General features: G+C 61.0%; 1 protein-coding gene across 1 annotated transcript in view; it reads right to left on the bottom strand.

Annotated features, from left to right (window-relative positions):
• Positions 1-14,753, bottom strand: part of SCUBE3 (signal peptide, CUB domain and EGF like domain containing 3) — a 35,223-nt gene that overhangs the window by 3,856 nt on the left and 16,614 nt on the right. Inside the window, exons 5-13 of the mRNA XM_075443006.1 lie at positions 14,566-14,691; positions 13,483-13,599; positions 9,540-9,587; positions 6,059-6,175; positions 4,482-4,604; positions 2,445-2,561; positions 1,174-1,296; positions 488-622; positions 69-161 (exon numbers count right to left, since the gene is read on the bottom strand). Coding sequence (XP_075299121.1) covers positions 69-161; positions 488-622; positions 1,174-1,296; positions 2,445-2,561; positions 4,482-4,604; positions 6,059-6,175; positions 9,540-9,587; positions 13,483-13,599; positions 14,566-14,691 — 999 coding nt within the window. The remainder of the gene's footprint in view (positions 1-68; positions 162-487; positions 623-1,173; positions 1,297-2,444; positions 2,562-4,481; positions 4,605-6,058; positions 6,176-9,539; positions 9,588-13,482; positions 13,600-14,565; positions 14,692-14,753) is intronic.

The following is a 14,753-nucleotide window of genomic DNA, read 5'->3' as shown; positions in this document are numbered from 1 at the left end:
GGCGGGTGCTCAGCCACCCTGGCGCGGAGCAGCCCGGCCGGCGGCGGGCACCCCGGGAGCCCCCTTACCGAGGCACTGCTGGCTGCTGTTGGTGGGTCTCTGCTGCCCGCCCTGCCGCAGGACGGGGGTCCCACAGCTCACCGTGTAGCTGCTGTCCGACTCTGTGGGGTGGAGGAACGGGAGTTGGGGGTGCCGGAGCAGCTGCCCCGTCCCAGTGATGCTCTGCCGGGGTGATGCAGGGAGGCATGGCTGCACCATGGGGGGATGATGCCCAGCACCCCGCTGTGGGGGTCCTGCACCAGGGACCCATCCTACAGATCTACACCCACCGATGAGCCCCCCCAAGCAACCACCTCCCTCCCTCGCCCCCGCCACTACTTGGGTGCTCGCACTGCGGCCGTGCAGCCGCTCCTATCCCGCCAGTTTGGGCCATGCAGGGAAATGGGGCCCCCCCCGCCCGTGCTGGCAGTGGCACCAGCACTGATACCTGGCAGAAAGCGGGCCTTGGAGGCGCAGGAGAGGGCACAGCTGTCCTTCTTGCCCGTCTTGTTGCAGGTGAGGGTGGCCCGTGGCGGCACCGAACCTGGCAGGCATTTCACCAGCTCTGAGGGACACGCGCCAGCTGGTGATGACAAGCGGGGACGCCCGTGGCTGGCACAGCCCGGGGACCTGCAAGGGACCCCTGCACCCTCCCAGGTCATGGGGGGATTCACCGGGGAGGAGAGGGTGCCAGAGCGCAGCATGGGGACCCTGGACCAGCATCCCAAACCCTCCCAGCCCCTCCTCGGAGATGTGAGACATGATTGAAGGGATTGCAATTTGGGGGGGGGGGACAGTCGGGTGCCAGGGCACGGCCAGGGCTGTGAAGACAGCTCCTTTAGGGACATTTGCTCATGTAAAAGCTTGAAGCCAGCTCCAAGTATGGTCAAAAAAGCAACGAGACGCAAAGGGCAGAGGGAGCAGGGCAACACCTTACAGCACTTCCCACCCGGACCACACGAGATGGACATGGGGCCCCAGCCACAAGCAGCTCACCCCAGAGCATCTATGTGCTGAGATGCCCCAAAACCCCCCCCACCCCCACCCTGACCTTGCTCCCCACAGCCCCAAGTGACAGAGGGGCCGTGGGGCACTGGAGTGTCCCCAGCCATGCTGTGTCTGGCCCCCATGTACCTGTACAGTCCTTTTTGTTCCAGTGCAGCTTGCAGCCGGCGGGACAGGTACACTGGTAACTGCCGGCTGTGTTGATGCAGCCGAATTTGCAGCCCCCCCGGTTGATGCTGCATTCATCGATGTCTGCGGGGAAGAAGGGGGAGGCGGTGGGCGAGGGGCAGAGGCTGAGCTGGACCCCCCCTGACTCGGACACTGAGTTGCTGCATCATCTCAAGGCTGTGATTCCGGACGGATAAACTGCACGACCCACGCCCGGTTGGAGATTGGGGACGCAGACCGCAGCCCTGCCTCCCCCCTGCAGCCCCGCCAGCCCCATGGGGCTGAGGGAAATCCCGACACCAGTGTCCCTGCGGGCTGCGTGGGGATGGGGTGCAGCCCACCCAGGCTGAGCTCGGCCCCGCGGCGGGCTGGGGAGCTGTGGGGGGCAGCAGCCAGAGCCGACATGGAAGCACTTAGCAGCCGAATTCAAAAGGCAGCTGCTCAGCAGCCCCAGCCCCTCTCCCTGCGGCAGGGACCCTCTGCCCCGGCCAGAAACGGGGGGCAAATCCTCCAGGTCTGGCATGAAGCAAGGGCAGAGGTGGGATGGAGCTGCCAGGGATGGAGCTGCCCCCCAAACATCCCTCCCTGCCTGGATCCCCCTTCTCGGAACGTCGGTGGGAGCCAGTGACCCCTCCACTGCAGGGTCACACCGAGAGCATCCCCACGGCCGTGCTGGCTCACGTCTGGCTGTGGATTTTGGGAGCACGAGGAGGGTCACCCACCCTCACCGGCCAGGCAGTGCCGAAGCACTCAGCCTCGTGCCACCATCTCCCGTGGCCGATGGCACCGCTGCTGCGACACGCTCTGGCAACCCCCCCAAAGCACGTTTCATCTGCCTCCCCGCTTCCCGGGCTGCCACACGCCCCCGCCCTGGGGAGCTACCTGCCTTGTGAAACTTAAATCAAACGTTTTTGATGTTCCCCTTCCCACCCCGTCCCAGCTCCCTGCCAAAAACGCCGGGGATTTCTCTCCCGCTGCAGACAAGTCACAAATTGCTCCTGTCGCTCTGTTTGAAGTTGCAGCGTCTGGATGCAAGCCCCCTCCCCACCTGGCCCCAGCTCGGGGCACGTGGTGAGCCGACACCACCCCCTCCCCGCGTGAGTGGTATCCCCAGGGGTCCCGCAGCGGCCATGCCATGGGGCTGCCCCATCCCTGGGTGCCCCGTGTGCCTCCTCGGGATCCGAACCCGTCGGGGCGAGGGGCTCCTCCCGCCAGCACCCAGCCGGCCCTACCTCCGCAGTGGGTGAGCCCGTAGAGCGTGTAGCCCTTGTTGCAGAGGCACTGGAAGCTGCCGGGGGTGTTGATGCAGAGGTGGTCGCAGGTCCGGTCGAAGGAGCACTCGTCAATGTCTGGAGGAAAGGCAAGCGGGAAAGGTGAGGGCTGGCACGGTGGAGGGCCAGCCCTGGGGACAAGGGCTGTCCCCTTCGTGCTCCACCTGCTCCAGCAAGCCAGGGGCTGCACTGGGATGCTGTGGGATCCTGCACTGGGATGCTCCAGGGATTCAGCACAGGGATGGTCCAGGGATTCAGCACAGGGATGGTCCAGGGATCCAGCACAGGGATGGTCCAGGGATCCAACACTGGGATGCTCTGGGACCCAGCACTGGATTTCTCTGTGGACCCAGCTCCGGATTGCTCTGGGGATCCAGCACCAGGATGCTCTGGGGATCCAGCACCAGGATGCTTCGGCACCCTGTGCTCCCACCCTGCCTGCCTCCAAGCTTCCTCCTCGTCCACCCCAGCTGCTGCTACATGGGAGCAGCAGCCCACCACCCCAGCATCCCCCCCTGCCCCCAGCTCCTGCAGCCCCTCTGCACCTCAAATGGGCCAAATGGGGCCAGCACCCTGCCCTTTGCACGGGGCGGCTGCGAGAGCCGCTGCCCGGCCAGGGCTCTGCCCTGTGCCGCGGAAGGACGCTGCTTTGGCAGGTTGTGCCCTGGGGACAGTGCCAGCCGTGTCTGCTCGTCCCCGCGGGGCACCTCGCCAGGGCAGGGAGGCCCTGGCTGGGCGGGTGAACCCAGCTCGGCGGGTCTGAGCATCATTTCCTTGGCTTCATTAAGTTAATTGCTGCGCTCACGTCAAACTCCCAAGAGCGCAGAACCTGGATGGAGATGAAAGCGGTTGCAGCCCCGGAGAGTGCCAGCAACCTCCTTCCCCAGCTGCACACTTTCGGGAAGCAACGCTTGGGCTCATGCACACCCCTCCCCGTGCCGGCCTAGGCCATGGGCTGGGGGTGCAGTGCCCCCTGCTCCCCACTGGACGGCCCAGCGACCTGCCGGGTCATTTAACCTGCTGGGTTTATGTGGGATGCACAGGAAGAAGTCGGGACAGGGAGAAAAAGGCAGAAAAAGCAGCGGGGAGCAGCCAGGTCCCTCTGGAGCGAGGATGCGTTTTCCCCCCACCTCCTGCCCTCCGACAGACAGGAGAAGGGGGAAATCCCTTTGCAAAAGCCACTGAAATCCTTGCTCTGCCTTGATGGCTTGCAGCAACGGCGCAGCACGGTCCAGCCCATGCCGCGGGGCGGCTGGCAGAGGGGGAGAGGCAAGGCAGGACACGTCCCGGTGCTTTTCCCGTCCCTCATCCCAGGAAAACCACGGCCTCTTCAGCGGGAAGGAAGGAGCCGGTCGGTGCGTCAGTGCCTGTGCTTTAGCAGGGAGCTATGGCCGTGCTGCTGCAGGATCGCCAGCAAAACAGTTGTGCAACAAAGCAGAACAGCTTGGGAGAAGCCCAGAGGTGCCAGGGTGGGTGCTGAGCGCAGGGTGCCCTCCTAGGACACATGGGGTGCTGCTGGGGTCCCCAGTCCCCTGGCATGGGTGCTCCGGAGCACAGCCAATGGTCCCAGGCTCGCAGCGTGCCCCCTGCCCGGGACGCTCCCTGCACCCAGCCAGCACCGCGCCCCAGCCCACGGGGCTGCGGGGAATGTCGTGACCGTCATCCGAGCCCTGAGTAAGGCCGGAGGATTTCACCTGGCATCTGCCTAATTGCTGGCTTGGACTCTGCTGCAAGAAGAGTCCAGAAATCCCCGGCTCGGGAGCGGAGCTGGGACGGCAGCCCAGCTCTGCAGATCAAAGCACTAAGCTCCAGACCAGAACCCAAATCCAACACTAATCCCCCGAAGGATGTACGCGGTCCAGAGGAGAGCAAAGAGGAACGAGTAACCAGGCCAGCACTCCTCCAGCAGCAGCCGTGGGAGGGCTGAGGAACGCTGGAGGGCAGGGAGAGGGGATGTCCCCGGGTAGGGCAGGGTGCCGGGGTCCCGCTGCCCCTTACCTTGGCAGTTCCTCTCGTTGATGAGCAGCTTGTAGCCCTTCTTGCAGCTGCACTCGAAGCTGCCCACTGTGTTCCTGCAGATGTGGTCGCAGCCGCCATTGTTGAGCCGGCACTCGTCGATGTCTGGTGGGGACAGGGGACACGAATCACACCGTGGCTGGGATGCTCGGAGAGGAGAGCAGGGTCGTCCCCTCCAGACCCCATCCCCACCATGAGCCGGCCAACAGAGGAAACCCTTTGGGCTCTGATGGTCACCGGGAGAACGTGGCTGCTGGTTTTATCTGGGTGCATCTGGGGAGATGACACATGACAGTGTGGACACTGGGAAGGTCAGGGCTCCTGGGCTTGGCTCCCCTTGGGCGTTGTGCAAAGCGTTTAATTCCTGCGGGTCTCAGCACCCCCCGCAGCGCAGCCAGGAGCAGGGGTCTACGAAAGAGCCTCGCAGCTGGGGGAAAGCACCAGAGCAGAGTCTGCAGAGCCACAGGTTTGGCTTGGGGGCTACTGTTGGGGACCAGGAGCAGCAGGAAGGAAGGGCAAGCCAGGAGGGGAAAACCCCTCCTTCAGAAACAGCCACTCAGCGAAATACTTTTCAGCCCTCACCTCTCTGCTTGCCATCTCCTTCCTGCCATAAAGAGAGCTAAAAATGATGATGCACAATAACTGCAAAGAGCCCAAACAACCTGGAAAGAGGCTGGGACTTGGTTTTTTGCTTCTTTTTTTTCTCCTTTTTCTAATAATCACAAAATTTACTGCTAGGAAATGACCTGTAAAAGGGAAGGAGACCAGGAAGAGGCAGCCGCCTTCCCCAACCCTCCATCCCCCAGCCGCCAACGCCGGGGCAGCAGCTCTGCCTCTCTGGAGCTGGGGCTTTCTTTTTACGACTGCGAGGGAGCGAGCTGTAAACCAGCCCGCAGCCGTAATAAAACCCCCAGACACAGGGGACGTCGCTCCGAGTTATTGCACGTTCCTGGAAACTGCAGAATTAGAGACAGTGGGGGGGGATGTTCTGATAAAGGAACAGGGGCAGGGGGTTTCTGGAAGCAGTCAGCAGGTAGACAGGCAGCTCGCAGCAGGATCGGGCTTTCCTTTCAACCGGGGTCAAGTTCCCGGAGCTGCCGAAAGACAGAACGCAGGCGCCGGCCAGCCCTGGGGTCGCGGCGTCCCCTTGCCTGGGGAAGGGGCAGGTTTGGGGTGGCTGTGGTGACCCCCCGGCGTGTGTGAGCCAGATCACAGGGAAACTGAGGCAGGGGGGTGGAGGGAGGCAGGACGCGACCCTCTGGCCCCACAACTGCCACGCCATCACCTCTGACTTGACCTGCCCCCCCTTTCCTCCTCCCTGTGAGCTTCCCGGGGGAGCAGGGCTGACCACGGCGCCTTTAGCGAGGCGGCTGAGCTCCCGCGCCTGGGGCTGATCCCCATCCCCACCCCAGCAAGGCAAACACCAGGCGAGGGAATGCTGCAGGTAACGTCCAGCCGAGCTAAAACCAAGCCTTTCCTAAGGGCACCGAGGACACAGAGGGGTCTGAGGCACCCATAGGTGAGCAGCGAACACCCTGGCCCCGCGCGTGCCCACCTACCTTTGCATGTCTTCCTGTCGGGCTGGAGCATGAAGCCCATGGGGCAGCTGCAGTGCACGCCCGTCGCCGCGTCGTGACACTTGCTGTCGCAGCCCCCGTTGTTCACAGCACACGTTTCTGTTCGGAGAGGGGAGAGAGCAAGGTGAGGGACCAGTGTCGAAAAGGCTGGGGGGGTCACGCCACCCAGATGTCCCCACGCTGCAGGCTGGGAGAGGCAGCGGGTGCAAACCTCCCTGTAGAGCCCACGGAAATCGCCCTTCGCAGTAACGGAGCCCCCAGATTAATAAAACACCCCGGATACGGAGCACGAGGGCCAGAGGGGTAAGGCATTAATGCTTGGCGACCCCACAGCATCTTTCGCCTCCGCAGACGACCTGGCACTCCTTGCCTTTCCCATCGCCCTTGCCGCACAGCCGGGTGCTGCTCCCCAGGGATTTTGGAGGTGAAATAAGGGTGCCTGTGATTCACCCCAGGCTGCAGGCAGTGCTAAGGCAGGAAAAAGCACCCAGATTTCCCAGTTCACCGTCCAAACCCCTGTGCAACCCTCCCACTTTCCAACAACCTGCTCTTGTATACTGGGTATCTGCATTTAAGGCAGAGAGGGGAGTGGGACAGCCCTGTCCCCTTGTTAGAGGATGCTTTATTAATTGCAGGCAGGGAGCAGAGCGGCACCCGGCCATCCCGGGGAGGACAGGGTCGGGGACACAGGCAGGGACGTGCAGGCAGAGCCGCTGCCTGTTGCGAAACAGCCGGCAGTCAGGGTGCTGGGAAAAGTGGAGGTGGTTCAACGGAGGCTCTTCGTTCCTGAAACACGTCGGCTTTTCAGCTGACGGAGGGAAAAGCGGCTCTGTGGGATTAATCCCGCCACGCTCAGCCTCCGCGCTGGCACTGGGGCTGCGTGTCCCCCAAAAGCAGGGTCTGGTGGAGCCCGGCTTTGGCAGCTCCAGTGAGGAGGAATTGAAATACCTGGTGACAAAGTCACAGCCCTTGCTGTGTGAAACGCAGCCAGAGCCGGATCTCGCTGGGGGTGCCCAGGCTGCGGCTCCCCGGGATGCAGGTGCGCAGCCCCAGTCCCTGTGGGATGGCGGGGGGGAAGGTCCCGGCCGCCTCGCTGCCACCGCCGCCACCGAGCCACAAAGCCACCCGTCACCCTGTGCCGCCGGTCCCTAACCATCACCCGCCGCTCCGGCACGCCGGCTGGTCCAGTGTCACGGGCTAATTTGGGAGACGCTTCGTATAATTAGAACACACACACAGAGGCAGGCAGCATCAGTGGAAAAAAAATCCAATTTAAAAAAAAATGCTAATTATTTCAGTATTATCAAAATCAGCTGTTGCTGGTAGGACTAGAAGGGACACTAATTTAAATGAAACATTTTCAGCTTGACAGCTTCCCTGTGAGATCAATCCTCAGTTTCGGTCCTAACCACCAGAACAATGGTTTGAAGTGCATTAACTTGTTCACAAAGGATAATAAAATATTCCTTTCAGAAGGCTGGTTGCTTGGATAAATGAGGCATTTGGGCTTCAAGGAACCCAAGATGAAAATGCCTTGAAGAAATTCCTTGGAAAGAGCAAATCCCAGGTTCTCCCACTCTTTGCGAGTGCTGCATGGGGTGGGAATGACTGAACCATCCAACCATTTGCCGCAGGGCGAGGGAGCTGGGATCGCTCTGTGCTCGTCTTGCCGCTGCTATTTTTATGATGTCCCATAATAAGAGAACAAAAGGGACCATTTTATGAAATTAATAGCCAGCACAATTACAAAACCTAACGGCAAGGGAGGGATTTCTGCAGATATTATTCCTCCAGCCAGGTCCTCACACCGCACGCAGCCCGGCCGCACCGGGACCGTCCCCTCCCTGCAGCAGCGGGGCGAAGAACGCAGCACCCATCTCCCCTCCCAGCCCCTCTGCACCTTTGGGAACTGCGGCTGAGATGTAAATCAAGCCCTGCTCGCCATCCCACGCACGATGCGGCCGCTGCCTGGGGCGTGCGTGGGGCGGGAGCCCAGCCAGCACGGCCGGAGCACCACTGCAAACCCCTCTGCAACGAGGGGACCACGTCCCCGGCTTGCAAAAAGCTTGGCAGGGGCTGCCGGGGTACCTGCGAGGCAGCGGAGGTTGGCCGGCGCGGGGCCAGGCGCTGGAGCGGGGCCCCCGGAGAGCAGCATTGTTCGGCGGTGCCGGCAGCCGGGGGCTGCTCCCAGCCTGGCGAGAGCCGGCGTGACTCACCCAACCACACAGGGCTTTGGCGAGGGCCTCCATCGCTCGGGGAGGGAGAAGACAAAGCAGCTTGCACACACACACACATACACTCCTTCCCACCCTCCTCCATCCCAGCTCCGGTCTCGCTTCCCGACCGCTGCAGCATGGAAATCCTTGCACCCTTCACGGTGCCGGCCATCACCGGGGACCGACAGAATCCCTGCACGTGCCCCCGCAGCGCCCTGCCCGCACACGCTCCGGCTTCGCCTCCACCTGCCGGGAAGCGGCAACCGCAGCAGGATTGCGATACCATGGGCCTAAGGAGATAATTGCACGGTAATCGGAGGGATTGCAGCCGGGTTGGCTGGAGCACGGTGACGGCGCGGAGCTGGGGGTCCCCCCTGCTCCCACCCCTGGCTCTGCAGAGCCCCCCCAGAGCCGTGGCCGGTGCTCCCTGCCACCAGTGAGCCGCACACCCACAGCTCCTCCTGGATCTGCCAGGAGTTTGCATGCACCCAGCACGTCCATGAACCAGATTCCCCACCGCAGACGAGTCACCGCGCCTTCAGACCGCCTCGGTTTCCCTGTCGGCAGAGCAGAGGCATCGCCTTACCTTTGTGAAGGGCTTAGAGACCCGGCGGGGGTTGCAAAGAAATCCTTGGGGAAGCGGCCGAGGCGCCCAGCCCGATAACGGGTCGTTGCAGCTCTGCAGTTTGCTGCGGCTCTGGGCTGGGTGCCCCTGAGCACGGTTAGCAGCTTTGCTGGGCCAAACCCTGGGACACCCTGCATGTCCCCCACCCGCAGAGGGGACGCTCCGTGAGCAGGTGGGCTCCGGGAAGGGGTAACTTCAGGAGCGCACAGCCACGGAGATGGGCACAAGCATCCCCCTCCCTGTCACGCAGCCGCCGGCAGCCCAAGCTCCTCTCGGGCTTGCTTGGCGCCAGCGGAGGGGGCATAACCATTGCCGCAGCCCCTGGAAAGCAGATTATCACCCCCTGCACCGGGCTGGATCGACCACAGCAACGCGAGAGCCCCCGCCTCATGCAAGCGCAGCCAGGGGAGGGTTTCTTTCTCCATCCCCCAAAAGCAAAGCCTGCTTGCAGCCCGAGGCCAGGCTTGCTCTGCGGGGTTTAAAAGCAGCAGCAGGGGACGGGGTTAGTGAGGCATGCGGTTAGCGCGACAGCTCAGCCCCCCGAGCCCAGTTATGATCTCGAGATGAGAGACCATCTACGGTTAGACCCCTTCGTAGAGATAGAGAGAACAAAAATATTTACCATTAGAAAACGTCTCAAGGATAACGTGTTGCTGGAAGTGTCTCTCCCCTGTTTAACATTATAAAAAAGTGATTTAGAAACAATGTCCAGCAAGGAGCTCGGTTGGTGTCACACGTCAATGGGTTCGACTCCTCTGCCTTTCCAGCCCGGTGGAAATTGTCCCTTTGGGTTTTTTCTCCCCCCAACTCCCAAAAAAGCCAAAACTCGAGGTTTGGGTCCATTGTTATTGTCTGAAGCATCCCATGTCCCGCAGCCTCTCCAAAGCCCCTCCAGTTTCACACTCTGCATCATGCCGGCCGGAGTCCCATGCGAGAGGGAAGCAGCGCGTTACGAGGAGCGTTAGTGCAGCCCGTTAGTCTGGGAATTGTGTCCTTGCCCTCGCCGGAGCAAGACCAATGCATGCTGGGGCAGGTTGCAAATCCCGAGTGAAGCCATATGGGTGGTGATAAGTGGCCATGGGCTTCGGGAAGGCAACCGCAGCACTTGCACCTCTTAGATTTAGCGGTGAAGCTGGCCAAGCTGATGGTAAACCCAAATTTTGGGTGCACTTGTGCTGCTCAGCCTCACCCATGCATCGGTGCACCCGGGTGCAGGGAGCCCCAGTGAGGCACGGCGCAGCTCCAGGGTGCTGAGCACCCCAGGGAGTGTGCGGGAGCCTGGGGGGGGTACAAATGGCCAAGCAGGGGCTGAGAGCAGCCTGGACAAAGCTGCAGCCCCCAGAATCAGTGCTAAAACACCCAGGGATCACTTTTGGGGATTGCCTCAAAAAAACAGCTTGAGCTTTGCCCTGCAGAGGAAACTGCCCGACACCACCCATGGGTGGTTGGGAGATTTCCCTGCCTCATCCCGGTCATTCTGGGGAGGGGACAAGGCACCCCAGCGCTTCTTTTTGCTCCCATGTGGGGACAGAGCCCTGTGACAGTGCCGGACCGAAGCCAGAGAGCCCCGGGGTGAGCACAGGGCACGTGGAGCCCATCACCCGTGGGACTGAGCGGAGACGAGTGCATCCCCCCTTAAGGAGAAACAACGGCGGGTCCGTGCGGAGCAGGGATGGTGGAAGGGAAAAAGAGGGGAAACGCAGCCCCCAGCTGTGGCTGCGCTGTCCCGGGGGGCTCAGGCTGAGGGCAGGGGTTCAGCAGCCGGGACGCGGGGTGCTGAGGCTCTGCAGGGACCACGTCCTCCTTGTGGAGGTCGATGTGTGCGGAGGAATGTCCACGCCATGCCCACGGCCACCCACCCCACGCCCTCATGTCCTGCTTTCCCCTTCCCAGAGCCCTCCTACGCCTCGGCCCCTTCACTCTGGTGTCCCCAGCATTCACCTGGGAGTGGGGTCCGGCACAGCCCCCACTGCCAGCTCCACAGAGCTGGGGACCATCAGCGGTGTTGCTGCAAACTGCCTGGGCGCGGGTCAGGAAATCGGCCATAAAACTTGAGCTGGGTTTAGTTTCCTTCTCCATCTAATCGTATTTCCTCCCCATCCACCGCCTCCCACCCCACTGGTGCTCGCCGCAAGTGGGGGAACGGCAACAGCCCCGCTGCACCCCATATATCGGTGGAAGGGAGCTGCAGTGATGCCCTGGCTTGCAAATCTTCCCAGAAAGTCAAAATCTGCATCAATAATGACAGCCTGGTTTGCATTTCCCCACGGCTGCTACACCCTCGGCTGCTGGAGGGTGATTTTATGCACTTTTTTTTATATATGTGAAAAAAAGGTTGCTTTTTGAGCATAAATATAAATATATAAGGTCATCGGCCTCCCCTCCCGGCTTCCCCTCCCCCTCGAGCTTCCAGACATGTTGGGAGCCATTAGGGCTGGCCCCGCTTCGCTCAGAGGCATGTTATTCATTATCTGCATTTTTAAAAGCAGCAATAAAAAGCGGAAAAATGAAAAACACCGGCCGTGGCCTAATGAAACTGTCATTCAAAGGGGCTGAGCGTGCTTCCTGCCGCGTGGTGTGATCTGAAGGGAACCTGGACCAGGGGCCTGTCCCGGCAGCCCATCAAACACACCGCGTACAATTTCAAAGCCCATGGCCCGGGGAGCGAGTTTGCGTTTCCCCTCGCTGGAAACTTTATTCCCCTTGAAATGATGAAATATTTCAGAGGAAATGGGGAAGGGGCGGCGGAGGGAGCACCGGGGAGGGGGGAGGGCTGTTTGCTGAGCCCCGGCTGTAAAACAAGAAAGGGTGGTTATAAATAACCGAGCAGGTACCTCGGCCGTAAATCTGCTGGCCGGGCATCCCCGTGGAGCAGCTGCCGGCTCCCAGCGGCCGGAGCACAATCCCACAGTGTTCCCGTGGCGGGGCTGGGGGCCGGGAATCCCCCGGGGAATGCGGGAGCCGGGCAGGCTCCATTCTGCGGAGAGGGGGCTGCAGACCCACGAAAGGGATGCGAAAGGCACGGCAGTGGGTTTGGGGCTGGTGCTGCTCCTGAAATCCTCCACTGTGGTGTTTAATTTCCCCCAGGAAGGTGGGCGAGGGATACACCGGCTCTGGTGGGAGATGCCTCCCCGGCAGATACGGTGCACGGTGTGGGGATTAAGGGGGGAGATTTTTGGCCAAGGCCATGAGGATGAGCAATTTTGGAAACACCCAGATCCCACCCTCACACCTGCGGTACCCAGGGTCCGAGCGCTGAGACCCTCCGGCAAACGGCCCCCTCTGGAGCATCCCCCGGAACGTGAGATGCTGCGAAGAACTGCTCCCCCACCCCATGTGCCCAGCAGGTCGGGAGGATCATTTCGGAGCCAAACCCCCCCGAGTCCTCACACCAACACAGACACCACACGCACAGGGACCTCCGTCCAGGAGGAACACACCAGCTGACGCACCCCAGGGTCCCAAGGTCCCCATTGGAGGAGCGCTCCCCACCCCGGGCATGGCAATAACCCCACGGCAGCGTGCTTCGTGGGTGGGATGGGGTGCAGCGGCCGCAGCAGCAAACACGAGGACGGCGGGGACGAGGCGCTGCGAGCTCCTGCCAGCAGTCAGGAGGGACTGGAGTTAATTCGGGAAGCAGGCTGGGTGACAGCGGTGACATTAAGGTAGCAGGCAGCCGAGCCCAGGCAGCAGGGCTCAGCCCCGAGCATCCCTTGAACCAGCTGGGAGCAGCCAGGGATTCAGGGGGTTCCTCCGCCGCTCGCCCCAAGGACGGAGCTGTCTTGGGAAAGCGCAGAGGGTTTTCTGTTCGGGCACAGCGGGGACACGGGGAGCCAAAACCTCTCTCTTGCTTTCAATTCCTTTTTCTTTTTTATTTTGCAATAAGAACTCAAATGTCTAGTGCAATTTGTGGACTTAATCACTCCCCGAACGTAACATTTTTTTAAATCAAATCAGCTGTTAAACAGCACAAGCATATGAAACCAGTAAAACTTGTATCTCTGTTTGATGTTTTACAATTTGAAAACACACACAGGAAAAGCACAATTCTAGGGGTGGTTTAGTTGTCAGGTTGTTGGGGCTTTGGGTTTTTTTCTGCAAAACGATTGCTCCTGATCCGAGACCCTGTGGTGTCAAGTCAGAACAAATCGCTGCAGCCAAATCTGTCCCCTCTGTGTCCCTCTCCGAAAGCTGCTGGTGACAGAGACCAGAACGATTTCCAGCATGGGGACACCCTCACCCCTCTCCCTCCAGCAGCGCAGAGGCAGGCAGGGACCCCTGCCCGCACCCTGGCACAACCGACCTGTCCTCACGCATACCCGTGGCCACTTTCGCTCCCCATGGTCGAGCAGCAATGCATCACTGAGCCCCACGGGTACCCACAGCACCCCTCACACACGCACCGAGTTTCTCCAATCTCAGCAAAAGGAAACGCCACATCCCCATAGCTTGAAATAAAACCACAAACCCCTTCACCAGGCCAAGAGTAAATTGCCCAGGGAGGAATCTGAGCCCTCCCGCGCCCCGACCCACGTCCCCGCGGCCAGGCGATGGCTCACACCTACCTATGCACGTCACCCCGTCGGAGTGCAGCAAAAACTTGACGTGGCAGCCGCACTTGGGCCCCTGGTCGGTGTCGTCGCAGGTGTGCTGGCAGCCCCCGTTCCCGTAGTTGCAGGTCACTGCGAGAGGCAGAGCACCGGCCGTCACCCAGGGCCCCAGCCCCTCTCCTCCCCATCCGGCATCCCCAAGCGGGAGCATAAAGCAGGCTTGGAAAAACCTCATCCGTACCCTCAGAGAGATCCCTCCCGCCCGGATAATTTCTAAAGCCCTTTGACTTTCCCTGCGGGATCTTGGCAGATGCAAACTGCTCCGCGGTTTCTCGCGTCTTCCCTTTGCATCTCTGCTCAATGCCACCGGTGGAGCCCGAGCAAAGGGGACCACTGGGCTGCTTGCCCCTGACCCTGGATCTGGTGTTACAGGGGAAGCATGGGACTTTCCCGAGCTCTGGAATGACTCAGGTGCCCCTGGGAATCCCTGCCAGCCCTCCCCGGGGGGCAAGGCGTACTGCTCATTTAGCTTGGAGAGAAAATAGGCTTGTAGGATTAAAACTCCATTCCATCAGCGATTTTACACGTTTGCTGCAGACAGCAAATGAGAAACAAAATAAAAATAATTGCATAAACACATACATATCTATTTAATAACCCTGGCAGTGCCAGCGAGATGCTGGCGGGAGATCAGACAGCCTGAGAGCACCACATTCCCTGGGGAGAGGATTCCTGCACTCCTCCCATGCCGATCGCACTCTCCCTGCTCATCTCCCCTTGGGAAAGTGAAATGGTGGGACAGGGACAGGGGATGCTGCACCTCTGGGACCCCTTTTAGCTGCCACTTCAGCCTGCCCAGTGCAAGGGCGTGATGTCTCCTGGGGATATGGCAGAAGGGAATGCCATCATCTGCAAGGGCAACCGAGGCAGAGCCAGGCATGCCAGAGGAAAAATGAAGCCAGAGGGCTGCTGGCTCGATAAATCAACTAGCACCAGGGGGGTCGGTGCTTTGCAGCAGGGCCAGGAGGGGTCTGTACTACTGGGAGAAGGTTAGGGGTCCCTGCGAGGCTGTGTCCCCATCCCTGGAGTGCTCCTTACGTTTGCAGTCACGCTGGTTCTTGGTGAGCTCGAAGCCGGGGCGGCACTCGCAGGCGATGCCCCCCTTGGGGGTCTCCCGGCAGATGTGGGCACAGCCGTGGTTCTTGTTCATGCAGTTCATTCCTTCTAAAAGAGAGAAGAAAGCAAAGAAAAGCTCCAAAAGCTTGCCAGCACCAGTCTGTGTTGGC

This window comes from Opisthocomus hoazin, chromosome 25 (genome assembly GCF_030867145.1).
Source record: "Opisthocomus hoazin isolate bOpiHoa1 chromosome 25, bOpiHoa1.hap1, whole genome shotgun sequence".
Classification (NCBI taxonomy): domain Eukaryota; kingdom Metazoa; phylum Chordata; class Aves; order Opisthocomiformes; family Opisthocomidae; genus Opisthocomus; species Opisthocomus hoazin.
This window is presented reverse-complemented; position numbering and strand designations above follow the sequence as displayed.